This window comes from Stenella coeruleoalba (assembly GCF_951394435.1).
Source record: "Stenella coeruleoalba genome assembly, chromosome: 4".
NCBI lineage: Eukaryota > Metazoa > Chordata > Mammalia > Artiodactyla > Delphinidae > Stenella > Stenella coeruleoalba.
The window spans coordinates 63091212-63105204 of NC_137149.1; the positions used below are offsets into that span (position 1 = coordinate 63091212).

Below are 13993 nucleotides of genomic sequence, written 5' to 3' on the forward strand. Positions count from 1 at the left end.
ATGAAAGTTTAAAGAGAGCACGGTTGGCTTGTATTAGTTTTTTTATTGCTGTTGTAACAAAGTACAACCAACATAGTGGTTTATAATAATACACATGTATTCTCTTATAATTCTGGAGTCTCTGAGGGGAGAATGGTTTCCTTGACTTTTTCAGCTTCTAGTGGCCACCAGTGTACCTTGGCTTGTGGCCCCTTCCTTCATCTTCAGAATGCATCACTCCAGTCTCTGCTTCTATCATCACATCACCTTTTCCTCTTTGTAGTCAAATCTCCCTCTGCCTCTCTCTGATAAGGACACTTGTGATTTCATTTAGGGCTCACCCAGATAATCCAAGCTTCTTAATTTAATCATATCTTCAAAGTCCTTTTGGCCATATAAGGTAACATTCACAGCTTCCAAGGATTATGACATGGATATTCTGGGGGGCCATTATTCAGCCTACCCGAAGGTTACATAAACTTTCTTCTTGGTAGAAGAAAGGTTACCCCCACCAGATTTAACTTAATTATTCAGGGCTTTGAATTAACGTTTAACAATTCGGATTAAAGCATAAGATGTTTGTTTGTAATCATGTTGACAGATATTAAAATGTCTGATGATGGTGACGATACCTTAGCCACTGGAGACAAAGCAGAAATCACCAACATGCCCAATAGTGATACCTTACCCAAAGATGCAGAAGCGCACTGTGATTCAGCTACGATTTCAAATGAGCTAACGCCAGCTGACCCCAGAGGAGATGTACATGAAAATGCGGCTGTTCAGGGTGCAGAGACTGCTGACACTGGACTCACTGAGCAGCCCAAAGACCCCGGTCCCATGGAGCACCCCCGCAATGGAGAAGTGACTGAGGATACCCTTGTTGAATGCATTGACTCCGTCAACCTCGAGGCAGAACTTGGATCCGAAATACTCCTGAAAGAGCAGAGTAATCCGGTAGGAGTGGTTCACTTGACTCAGTTCAACCTAAGTTCTTACTGATACTACCATGGCCATAGATTTGTGCCAGGCTCTTTGGGTAGGGATTAGAAGTTCAGTATATACTGTGACATTACCTCTGTCATCAAAGATGTGTTGTGTGGTGAGAAAAGGCATATATGAGAGTAATTGGTCATTATAATATTTGCATTTTGATAATTGTTTTATTATTAATAATAACAATCACCAATTATTGGGCACATCCTGTGTGCCAGGCACTCTGCTAGCTACTCTATATGTTATGTAATTCACTCTATACAACAGTTCTTTGAGGTTCTAAGCTGGATATTATTGACCTCAAGTTATAGATGAGGCAACCAGGCTCAGAGAAATTAAGCAACCCAGTAAGATTAAGCTACTCAGTAGTATATGGAAGATATTGTAATATTGAACGTAATGAGTCCAAATTATTAATGAACCTGATTCCACCCTAAACAAGTCAATGTTTCTTTAACATCACTCAAATTTTAATACATATTTACAAATCTACTGTGAAGATCTTAAACATTCAGATCACTCATTTATTATCACATACCACCGTCCAGGAGACCAGAGGCAGAACACGTTCATGCTTCCCTTCAGTGCCTGCACCTGTCTCTCTGGGCAATAAGACAGACCAGTGTCTCCCAGGTGGTACCTGGTTCCACATCAGTATGACCATCAAGCTGGGTTTTCCTGACACCTTCCCCTCCATCCATGTGGGGACTGGAAAGGGTGGGGAGGCCCTGTCCTCCAATCCTCCCTTCTAGAAGGATTCTACGGTATAGGGGAAATGAGAGTCTTCCCTCTGCCAGGCCCAGCCCTGCTCTCCTGGAGTGTACCACACAGATCACCGCCTTGAGGTGACTCTGCTCCAAGCAGTGAGGGACGGGAATGAAGCAGGGGGTCGGGGGGGCCTGGTTTTCATCCTCCATCTATCGTTAACTTTGTTAGTTTGAGCAAGACACCTAATTTCTCTGTGCTTCAGTTTTTCCTCTGTAAAATGAGGACTTTGCACACGAAGACCACGAGGTATCCTTCCAACTAATGTTTTGTGATTCTTTTATTCAGAATCAAGCTTCTTAGCCACAGTTTCCTCAAAGCGACTCTTAGAATTATTCTAAGATGATATGAGCTTCCTCAGGGAAGAGGGGGGTTCCCATCACTGGAGATGTTTAAACAAAAGCAAACAATCATTCTGCAGGAACGTCATGGAAGGCATTTGAGGACCAGATGGGAGTTTGGATCAGATATGTAAACATACGTGTAAAATTTTGTTTACAAGTTCCATGATATCACAGACCCTTTAAAGCCATCCATGGACCCCCCTGTGGGAACTCCTAGACCAGAGGGTCTCGACCCTAGCTGAACATTTCAACCACTGAGAGAGCTTTAAGAAATAATGATGCCAGGATGTATATTAGCCTGAATTCTCAGAGAAACAGAACCAATAGGATATACCCTATTCTTGTATTTACCTATATGCCTGACTCTGGAACCTGGGTTCCCTCCATGCTGTCTTTCTATTGGGGGACCATTGGTTCCCAATTGTTATTGTAAGTGCTACTATTGATACATATTAAGACACTATGTCTTAGCCACACCATTTTGACCGAAGACGACTTAAAGAAACTACAAAAGCTCCACTGATTCAAAATACGTGAGCTCATGAAGGCTAGATTATACATTCCAATTTCAGACTTCTGAAAGTTATAACAAGATTGCCAATAAAGATAGCACAAAAAAATTCAGTATGCTCCTACACATCCATCTTCCTAAATTTTGAGCAAATCGAATGAATCCTGCTCTTGCAAGCACTTTATAAACCTCCTTAGTGCTACAGGGAGAGAGCCAACTGGCAGACAGGTACTCCCCTCCTCTCCCAGCACCACTGATAGCTTTCAAGGACTTTGAAAAGGTGAGCATTTCCTCATAATGAAGCATCACAAAAGTACCTGGATGGAAATACAAATATTAGCCACAGAGTTGGGGCCATGGCTCTGCATGTGTGTGTGTGGCATTGCATCAGGAGCTCAGATAGAAATGGGGTGTAAGAGGAATTCTTGTCAGTATATTGGTTCTAAGAAGGCAGAAAGCTGATATGGGTGGCTGGAAGGGCCTTGAAGGGAAGGGATATATCTCTTTCACCCAGGTTCCATTTAAACCCTTCTAAATAGGTACAAATATAGTCTCCTTTAAATAATTACCAGAAAAGGGGGTTCTGCTATCTCTCGTGGCAGCCTATCCTTGTATCTTAGGTTAATATAGAAGAATTCGGTTTTGTGCTTCGTCTTCAAGCATTGTTCATTTGCTGTTTTATTTGCTATTTGTTGGACACTGATAAGAAGTCCTTTTGCAGTGATGAAAACAACCATTTTTCTGTTGATCCAGCAGATAATGAATTCTACAAAAAATCTTCAATGAAAAGTTCTTTTACAAGTTGGCTGTTTGGATCTTGAACACAGATCCCCTGAGGGATGTCAAGTCCTATAGGTGTAGTCAAGCTCCAAAACCTATCTGATTCCAGGTGTATCTGAGCCTAAAAGAATCTCATCACCTTTAAAAAACGTTTCTAAGGGAAAATGCCTGCTTAAAAAAAAACCTGGCAGAATAGTCTTTGAAGAAGTAAACTTATATAATCTAGGACACACTAGATTTTGTGATAATGGGTTTAAATGTATATATTTTTCTATAAGTGGTCTGAGTTCCCTTAAAATCCACATTATTAGCTTCACCTTTGCCTGAGCCAGCATGGGGGCCATAACTTGGCAGGTAGGGCGGTGTGACAAGGAGGGGGCCTGGGGCCAGCGGTTCTGCCAGCTACTCAGCTGGCACCTCTACCTTGAAGGATCACACTGTTCACAGTTGATGCACTCAGAGAAGCTATTTCTGTCTTTAGGGCCCCTTTCTCATCCATTCTGATGTACAGACTCAGAAGCCATTGAGTTAAGGCTTCCTTCAGGACTCCACTCTACCACATCCATAAGAGATGGTCCCCAGCCTCCCTTGAACTTTGAAGGTTGTACTAGATCCTTTAAGGCCTCAACCAGCCTCAGGATACATGAGTTATGCCCCAGAATCTGAGTAGTACAACTATCTTCAGGACGCCTACCACCTAGATGGGTAAGGCAGTGTTGCATAAAAGCAACTATAGCATGTCTTATAGTACTAGATAGGACAGGCACAAGGTAGCCTTAGATAGAGCACTCAAATCAATCTTAAGGAGTCAGTGAAGTCCTAAGCTTCCATTCAGAGATGTTTGTCTTGAGTGCTAGCCTGGAGCAACATTTATTCCCAGAGATCTTGTGGGACCTTATTATGTACTAGTCTATCAGCCCCTAAAAGATCTAATCTAGATAAAATTTCTCTAAATTCTTAGCACCAAGAAATATTTCCCAGAGTAAAAAAAATTTCATCCCTACTGTCCTACACCAGTGCATAAGACCAATTATGAAGAAGGTAAAGAACGCAATGTTACAACTAAAAGTACTCTCAAAGGAAAACATAGACTACCACTCAATAGTTCTGTCCCTGGAAAAGGAAAAGCAGGGTGTTTAAGGGCAATAAAATTGCTATCAACAGAGACAAAGATGAGAGAATATAGGCCAAGACATGCTGATGATAGATTTTTGCCTCTTAAATGAGTGAGTAGAGTTTGCTCCAATTCTGTTGGAGTTTTTCTCCTTTTAAGCCTCTCTCCATCATGGCACCTGATTTTTGACTTGGGCAACCAGGTGGATGCTGTTGCCTTATGGCTATATTGGGCAGTGCGTCCTAAATCTGGTGGTATATTAGAATTGCCTGGGAAGCTTGTTAGAAATTCAGATTCTCAGGGTAGAAACCCTGAGAGATTCTTTTTTAAAAATTTATTTACTTTATTTATTTTTGGCAGCGTTGTGTCTTCGTTGCTGTGCACGGGCTTTCTCTAGTTGCGGTGAGCGGGGGCTACTCTTCATAGTGGTGTGTGGGCTTCTCATTGCGGTGGCTTCTCTTGTTGCAGAGCACGGGCTCTAGAGCGCAGGCTTAGTAGCTGTGGTGCATGGGCTTAGTTACTCCACGGCATGTGGGATCTTCCCGGACCAGGGCAGGAACCCGTGTCCCCTGCATTGGCAGGCGGATTCTTAACCACTGTGCCACCAGGGAAGCCTGCTGAGAGATTTTCGTTTTGTTTTGTTTTTTGCTTTTGCGGTACACGGGCCTCTCACCATTGTGGCCTCTCCCGTTGCGGAGCACAGGCTCCGGCCACACAGGCTCAGCGGCCACGGCCCATGGGCCCAGCCGCTCCGCGACATGCGGGATCCTCCCGGACCGGGGCACGAACCCGTGTCCCCTGCATCGGCAGGCGGACTCTCAACCACTGCGCCACCAGGGAAGCCCGAGAGATTCTTATTCAAAAGATCACAGTAGAAGCCAAGACTCTGTATTTTTAATAAGTTCCCCCAGATAATACTCTTGCAGTCAGTCTGTGGACCCGTGTTTGGGAACCACTAATACGGGAATCGTGTACAATTGAGAAGATGGTGAGTTCCATACTGAACATGAGATGAGACATCCAAGTGAAGATATTTTGTGGGCAGTTGGTTATAGTGGTCTGGAGCCCAGGGGATAGAGAGAGATTTGGAGGCCAGCAGCAACTGGATGTTATTTAAGTAATGGGAGTGGGTAAGATTGCCCAGGTGTTATACATAAATAAAGCACAGAGGCCAAGGACCTGGCCCTGAAGTCTCCTGTCTCTAAGCCACTTTGGTCATGGACCGCTCTTTGATAAGTTGTGATTGCCAGCAAAGTTCATTCTATAAATGAAATCAAATCTCAAATCGCATTATACTACACTGACGTTTTAAAATTAAACATTAATTGACAAGAAAGTTAAAGATAGCTTGTGAGAACTCATGTAGGCTTGAGAATGTGCCATTGTTTTGGACTTTCAGGTGCTTTGACCACTACCCTGCGTGAAAGGTGCATTCAACACAAATGTCTAGAATTCTAGGGGCAGGGGTTTCTTCCCTTATACCTGGCATCAGAAACCAGAATTCTCCAGAGTTCAGAGATGGATAGAAGATCATTTAGTACAGGGAAAAACCCTTTCTTGCACCCTATTCATGTAAAGGTAGGAAGAGGCTCTAAAATATATTTAACCATCTACAAGTGTTTAACACCTTTAATTTCACCATCGAGAACCCCTTTCAGATATTTAAAATGCTAGTCAACAGTCCACCATGTTTACCAGTTAAAACCCATTTCTGTAATTCAGTATGCTAATTAGCAAAGCACCATACGTTAATACAGATGCAAATAATAGAAGTGTTCATTATAGCTGCCTTTGGGGTATGGCTTTCCTGATTAGGATGCCAGCTGACCACCTGGACTGTGTGTATTTTATTGGAATGCAGTTGGGTTGTATCTTAATCTAAGGAGCTTCCATAATATCACAATATGCATGTGGAAACTTTCTAAAGTAAACTGAAATCATCATAATAAGGGATGGACAAAAAAAGCAAGAGTCAAAAGATAGGTCATGAAAGCCATGAGAATAGTCTTTTAAGAATTGAAAAGTGCTTAAGCTTCTGATGCTACTGAGAGGTCAAGAAATAAAATGACTAAAATGAGTCCATGGCTTTGACAATGAGGAAGCCATTGTGATCTTGGTGAGAATGGTTTCATGAAATAGTGACCATGGGAGAGTCACCATGGTGGGTAGAGGAGTGGAGGGGGTGGATACAGAAGGCAGGCATCTTTTTTAAGAGTTGAAGAAGAAAGAAGGACATGGAGCAGAAGCCAGAGAAGTTCCAAAGAAACATTTTGTCATCGTGATTTTCATCTGCTGGTTTTAAGATGGAGGAATCGTGCACATCATTAAATGTGGGAAGCAGCCAGAGAGAAAGGTTGAAAAACCAGGAAAAAAGGGAGAACCAACCTTCCCAGGCCCAGAGGAGTTCAGATGGAGGTGATAATTACAACTAAGACGAAGATATCATTTCCGTTATGATAGAAGGGGAGGAAGTAATTGTGACTGGGGATGCAGTAAAGTTAGATTTGTATTGAGATAGGTTTTTGGTGTAGGCTAGTCTGTGTTTTGTCCATAAGAAAAAGCTACTCAGACTTTTAATTTGGTTTAAACAATTAGTGTTCAATATATTAAGGTTACAGATTCACAATGTCAATTCTCCCTAGTATTTACATTCATCTCACAAATCTTACTGTATTTAGAAGCCTAACATAATTGAACAGTCACTTGCAAGGGGCTTTTGATTAATGCTTGGTCCTTTTTGCCAACTTAAACACTGTCAAATATTTTTAAACTACATCTATAAACTTAATATACATTTTAAGTACCTCATTTATCTACTTAAACAAAATCTTGCTGAGTACTTAAAAATTGTTGTAAATCTTAAATTTATAGAGTAGACTAAACAACCCCTTAGGTGGCATAACATTATGCATAAACTTAGGAAGATTTCAACTTAAAAATCAGAAGTCTAATAATTCAATTATTCATTTTAAATTGATTTTCAAAAAATTGTCACTCTAATCAGTCAAATTCCTTAAACATCAGTAGTATAGAAAAGACCAAATATGCACAAAATGATTAATAGCATATTTCACGCTTTAAACCTTTCCATATTTGATGTTAAATCTTCCTAGAGTTGAGTGATGCATACTCACCAAGGAAGAAGATTACCTGGGAATAACTGAGGCCATTTTCAAGCAAATATTTCGACAGAGCTGCAGGCCTCCAGAGTAATTTACATCCTCCCAAATGTCACACTGGGCCCTTTTTAGAACAGCTGTGTCACAAGTTACAAAACTTAAAAAGGCTTTGGTCTCATAACTCCTACTGTCCACATCCCAAGACCAAAGTTATACACAGTATCTGATTCTTGATCTACCCAAGGAAATAGGACAACCAGGTTGGTCTTTATCCTTTAAGAGAGGTACATATATCTTCTATCTAAATGTTAAAGGCCTTTGAATTTGATGGAATTCTAAGATTTGTGCATATTTTTCTATCTAATGATACCTTTGAACTTGATAGCCTAAAAATAAATAAATGTCTTTTATATTTAAAGAACTTCGAACTTGATAGAATCTTGCACTCTTTCATGTTCTTAGGACCACACTACAGTTATAGATGTTTAAATGATCTCCAGTTGAGTTTTGGAGATCCCTCTTGATCAAACCAAGTCTGATTTGCTGTTACAATATGCGGTCACTCTTCTGTGAGTTTATGAGGAAGGGACAGGAAGTTGAGAGAGTTCTTATCTGATGGCTTCTGTTTTCTCTGTAAATTAGGATGTGAAGTTCTCTGGTAAAGGAGGTGGGGGTTACATGGGTGAGGGTGAGAAAAAAGCTTTAAAATATCCATATATGAAAATGGGAGATCTGAATAGATCCATGCTGCCTAATTTGTAGTCTCATAAGCATGTGACATTAAAGCTATTTAAAGTGGAGACAATACTCAAGATGAGATATATTTATAATTCATGTCAAACATTTAGTTTTTGTGGTTTTATATTAAATGTGCACATTTAGTTATTTGAGTATTTGCCATTGATAACAAATATTCTTTTTAGCTGATCAGGAAGTCACAGCTCAGTGTCAAAGGAGCTTTATTAATAAAGCAATTGAAGTAGTCACACTGCAAAAAGTTCTAGACTCATTTAACATTAATTTCCATTTGCTAGTCAAATTACCAGCTGTCACGGCATATTACGTATTGTAAATGTGAGTCAGAAGCTGTCACCCCTAAGTGTATTAACTCTCCCTAATCACATAGGTAGAGATTGGTCCCATGAAAGAACTATATTAATCACCAACTTACATATGTCTTCATGATGGTATAAAATGGCCACTGGCTTCATTGCTGAAGTGAAGTAAATCAATGTAGACACCAAAAATGAAAGCAGACTGTCATGAATCTTGAGTATTTCCATTCATGTTAACAAGCTTCTCATTGTTTCCAAACAGAAAAATAATGTCAGCCAACTTTCAAAACTTTTTGCTTCTTAGTGTTAAAAATGTAGTTACTTATTATTATTATTATTATTACTAGTTAACATTTCTGGAGTATTTATTATGTGCTAGGCACTATGCTTACAGCTTTAAGCGAATTATTTCTTTTAACTTTCACAATAACCCTGTGAGGTTATTGGTTCTTATATTTATGGTTGCATTTTTGTAATGAGTCAGTGATAGCTAAAAGACTTGAGTAACTAACATGTCCAACTGGCAGAGCCTGGAGTCAAACCCAAGCAATTTAATTCCATAACCTTGACTCTTGACCAGTAGTCTATGCTCATGGATGATGTTTGATATTTATGAGGTGAATCGCTTAGGAATGCATTTGGGTGCAAGTAACTAAAACCCAACATATATTAGCTTACAAAATAGCAATTAATTTTTTCTCACTTAACAGAAAGAATGGAGATATGCAACAACTCACATTTGTTTAGTAGCTTAGCAGTACCAGGACCAGTGACTCTGTGATTCCCTGGCCTTTCCCTCATGGCAGCAAAAATGGCTGCTTCAGTTTCAAGCATCAGGTCCACATTCAGGGTAGGAAAAAAGGAGAGGGGAGAGTCGGCACCAGACAAAACTGTGTATTTTATCATGAAAGCAAAACCTTTCCCATTTATATCTCACTTGTCAAAACTGTTTCACATGGCCACCCTTATCTGCAAGAGTGGAAGATAAGAGTGGAAGACTGCACGCAGAAGGAAGTTGGGGATGATGATGGACCAGCCTTGAGTCAAAAGTTATAGAATCTAGAAACTCTGTAGGAATTTTTCATTTCCTTCTTAACTTCTTCCGTTCTTTTCTTGGAGTGAAAGAGCTGTTATTCTTCATCTCCTAATGTGTTCTTGCCTCATTTTCTATAATGCATTCCTGGACATTAAGGGAAAGCTGTGGTTCCACCGAGTCAGGATGCATTGGTTGCAGGTAACAGAAACTAAGCACACCTAAGAAAATGGATGAATTTCAGTCATTTATTTAACAACTAAATTTATTAAGCACTCATTATACGCCATGAATTCTATGCTCTGTGGACATAACAGTGAACAAAACATTAAAGGAGAGAGAAACACTGTGCTGGAATCTCATAAAACCCAAAAGTAGGAATGCGGTAGGGCCTTGAAGAGGGACAGGAAGCAGAGGCTGAGAAGCTCTCTGGAATCCAAACAGTTTCTCTGAGCGTATCTCAGAGAGGATTCTGCTCACTATGCTTTCTCTTAATTCTTAGTCTGCATGGTGGGTAGAATATGGTCACCCCACATTGTCTGAGTTTTTATCTTCTATTCAAGCTGAACCAGAATCTCTCAGTCCCAATCAAAATACCTAGGAAAAAGAATTTGAATCAAGTGAGCCCAGGGACAGTGAGAGATATAGTTACAGGGGGTCGTTGTGAGTGGAGTGGACACCTTGAAAGTTGTCTACCTCAAAAGGCTTCCTGTTGCTATTTGCCATCTCCAAGCTTCTTGATGCTTTTCTAGACACTTTGCCTACTACCATCCATGCCAAAGCTCCCTCCTACCACCCCAGATTTTTGAAAGTTAACCCTACCTTGAAGAGCACATTATTTTAGTTCTGTAAAAATTGCATGAGTCAAGGTTGTTTTGGAGTTTTAACAAATCACTGTGTACCCTAAAATACTAAATCTCTCCCTCTCCTCCACAGCCCTATCCCTGTCTTCCAGATAATGGGAGATTTGGGTCTTAGTTGACATCAAATTCCCTTCTCACCTCAAGCTAAGCCCTCAGAAGCCGACACCACTACAAACCAATTTGGTTCCAAAGTACACATTGCAATGTAGACTGGTATATTTTATGGCCCTTATAAACTATAAGCCAATGAGATATGGTTGTTGGTGATTTTTTTAAAATCTTCTCTTTGTTTCAAATGAATGGGTGTTTTTCCATTCAGGGATGAATGAAATTGCTGACCTTGTGGGTAATCTGGTTTTTTGCAGGCCGTGGATTCCTCTCCACGTGGAGGGGGCTGGGCAGGCTGGGGCTCCTGGGGCAAATCTCTGCTCTCATCAGCATCTGCCACAGTAGGTAAGCATTACACATTGCGTTTGAATGGATAAAGTTCAGGAGCCAAATAGGATATGACATTTTGATCATACCATGTACTGATAGAGTTTAACATTAGCTCATGACATAATAAGAGCAAATTGTTTTTCGTGTTTGCTGTTCTAAGTACTTCCTGTATATTAATATATTTATTCTTCAAAATAACCCTATGAGGAGGCACTCTTATTTTCTCCATTTTAGAGGTAAGGAAGCTGAATCACAGAGAGGTTAAACATTATCCAAAGTCAGGAGTGGCTGAATTGGCTTTTAACCATTATATTATATTGCATCTTAGAATATAAGATTTAGGCTTTTATAATATATCCTTAATGCTTTGTGTTTATCATCCCGCATGAACATTTTAAAATATATAAATAGCCTACTCCCTAAAAGGATTTGAGGTATCTCAATAAAAGGCATTCATCACAGGGTATTAAAATACAAATACAAAAAGAAATATGCAGGTAGGGAGGAGATATATATCAAGGATAATATAATTGAACATTGACCTTAACTCTGAGATTCTTGGCTACCAGTAGATTATCTATCTCACTGAGTGATAAAACAAGACTTAGTTTATTTAGATAAATTTATTTTCCTTGTATTAAACTTTTGAAGAAATGTCCCATATTGGCTCATATACAAAGAGAAAATATAATAGACAATGTCTTCATCAGTGAAGGTTTGTCAGAATATTCTTCATGTGACCATTTCTTATATCCGCTCTTCATGAAAACTGAAGGTACAACCTAAACGTGTCTATGATAATGTAGCCGTAGCATTTCATCTTGAGGGTAGAGAGTGAAGAGCAGGACAGGGGAAGTCACAGGTAACACAGCTTGCAGATCATCTAACTCAGGTGTTCTCAAGGTATCTCTGTGGCATGAGGATCTTGTGATGGGCCATGAATTGGACCAATTCACTGTTACTCCTAAAACCAGCAGGGCTGAGGTCTTTGACCCCACTCTAATGGACCATGGTCACAAACAGCTGAAGGGCCAGATACCTAATCTGATAGAACTTAGACTCCCTGGAAGAATGGATAGATTGCATTCTCCTAATTCCATGTCTGTCAAGTATCAGGAGAGCTCTGGCAAGAAGTAGATGGTGGTCAAATAAACGTTGCCCTCTGCATGAGAGCCTGGAAAGCAAATTTTTTTCTATTGCTAATTGAAAGGCCAGGTATGCCATGAATATTACATATGCAGATGGAAAAATTAATCAGATTAAAGTAGAAGAGCCTGTTTTGTTTTTTGAACAGGACAGAGTCTTTTCATAAGAGTGAGGACAGGAACCTGAAGGCATCCTACTTCCTAGGGAAAATGTTTGAGATTTAGTGGCTCTCAAATGCATCTTGCCTCTGGCAACACTCAGGATTGCCAGCTTTCTGAACCAAAATTAAAAATGTGCAGTCTAAAAGTTTCTGAAGTTGTGATAAGTCATGGAACAGTAAATTATATGGTCACCAAATTATACGGCTCTCCTCATGGTTTATGTCATAAAACAGTACAGTGTTTTGGGTGCTTCCAGTTATAATGGTGTCCAGAACTGCCCTGGCTTATAATGAACTTGGTGCTTCAGAAGGTTCTATTATAGACAAAGGATTTACTTTCTCGTTAAAAATTTAAATATAAGCTCCTTCCACGGTAAAGACAGCTATCAGCCGCCCTGTGGGTGTCATGTGCAGGTGTTTTTGGTACACTTACAGGTGCACTCACCTGTGACTGCTTTGCTCCTCGTAGGTCTGACTCTTTGCTATTGTTTCTTATCAGTCAGCGACTACACCTCACCATTTGACTTTGGGCTTTGCTGGACCTTTATAAAGTTTTCCATCCATCAACTGGCGGCTTACCTGTTGAATTTACTGTGCATTATCTTTTTCAGTGTCCTGTTGTAATCTGACCTTTGCATATATACAGCCTAGTGCAGCCTTCTTCTGGTGGACTGTGCTCCAAGACCTCTAGATTTTGTTACCTGATTCAGGTATAACCAGTAGATGATGCTGGCTTTACTGCTTAAAAATCAGGCTGTGACTCCGATGGCAGGTCCCAGCCCATACTGGTAGGCACTCATCTTTTAATTTGACCTCAAGTCAGTGTCTTAATCTTTAGCCTGTGCTTGGGTTTGGGGTTACTCTTGAGGTTTCCCTAAGGCACCCCGAATAAATGTTGCGTCTTGTTAATGTTGCAACCACTTAAAACTTGTGGTGCTTCTCACCTGGCTCTGTGCAGTAACTGATCCAGAAGAACCTGGGGAGATAACTGCCTGTGGACCAGCAGGATCATTGTGCCATCACTACTGCCATTTCCCTCTTATGGTTGGTGGAGACAGGGCTCCTCTGAGATGATCTGACAGTCACACATTGCCCCATCAAATATCAGAATGAAGTTCAAGTAGACCCTCTTGTATTCACTTCTATTGCTATGTAACGAGTTACCACACATGTGGAGGCTTAAAACAACATACAGTGATTATCTCACAGTTTCTATGGATCAGGAATTCAGGTCCAAGATAGCTGGGTTCTCTGCTTAGTGACTTGCCAGGCTGAAATCAAGGTGTCAGCTAGCTGCATTGTCATCTGACATTCAGGGTCAGTTTCAAGGTTATTCAATTTGTTGGCAAAATTAGTTCCTTGCGGTTGTAGGGCTGACACCCCTGTTTTCTTGCTGGTTATTGGCCAGGGTCGCTCAACTCCTAGAGGCTGCCCTCCGATCCTTTTTCAAAGCCAGCAGAATAATTTCTCCCATGCTTCAAATCTCTCCCTTTAGGAAGGGCCCAAATCCCTTTTAAAGCCCACCTGATTAGTTCAGGCTCATCCAGGATCTCTCTTTTGATTAACTCAAATTCAACTGATTAATGACCTTAATTACTTCTGAAAAGTCCCTTCACCTTTACTATATAATGTAACCTAATCATGGGAATGAATCCCATCATATTCACAATCCTGTCCACACTCGAAGTGG

The 13993-nt window shown here is 40.4% G+C and overlaps 1 protein-coding gene across 4 annotated transcripts in view; it reads left to right on the forward strand.

Annotated features, from left to right (window-relative positions):
• The window catches only part of FAM114A1 (family with sequence similarity 114 member A1), a 65905-nt gene that overhangs the window by 8000 nt on the left and 43912 nt on the right, over positions 1 to 13993 (forward strand). For 3 of the 4 annotated variants that reach the window (XM_079919389.1, XM_079919390.1, XM_079919391.1), the window contains 2 exons: positions 581 to 936; positions 10925 to 11012. In XM_079919389.1, coding sequence (XP_079775515.1) covers positions 589 to 936; positions 10925 to 11012 — 436 coding nt within the window. In that variant the 5' untranslated portion in view covers positions 581 to 588. The remainder of the gene's footprint in view (positions 1 to 580; positions 937 to 10924; positions 11013 to 13993) is intronic. The other variant, XM_079919392.1, reaches the window with a different exon arrangement.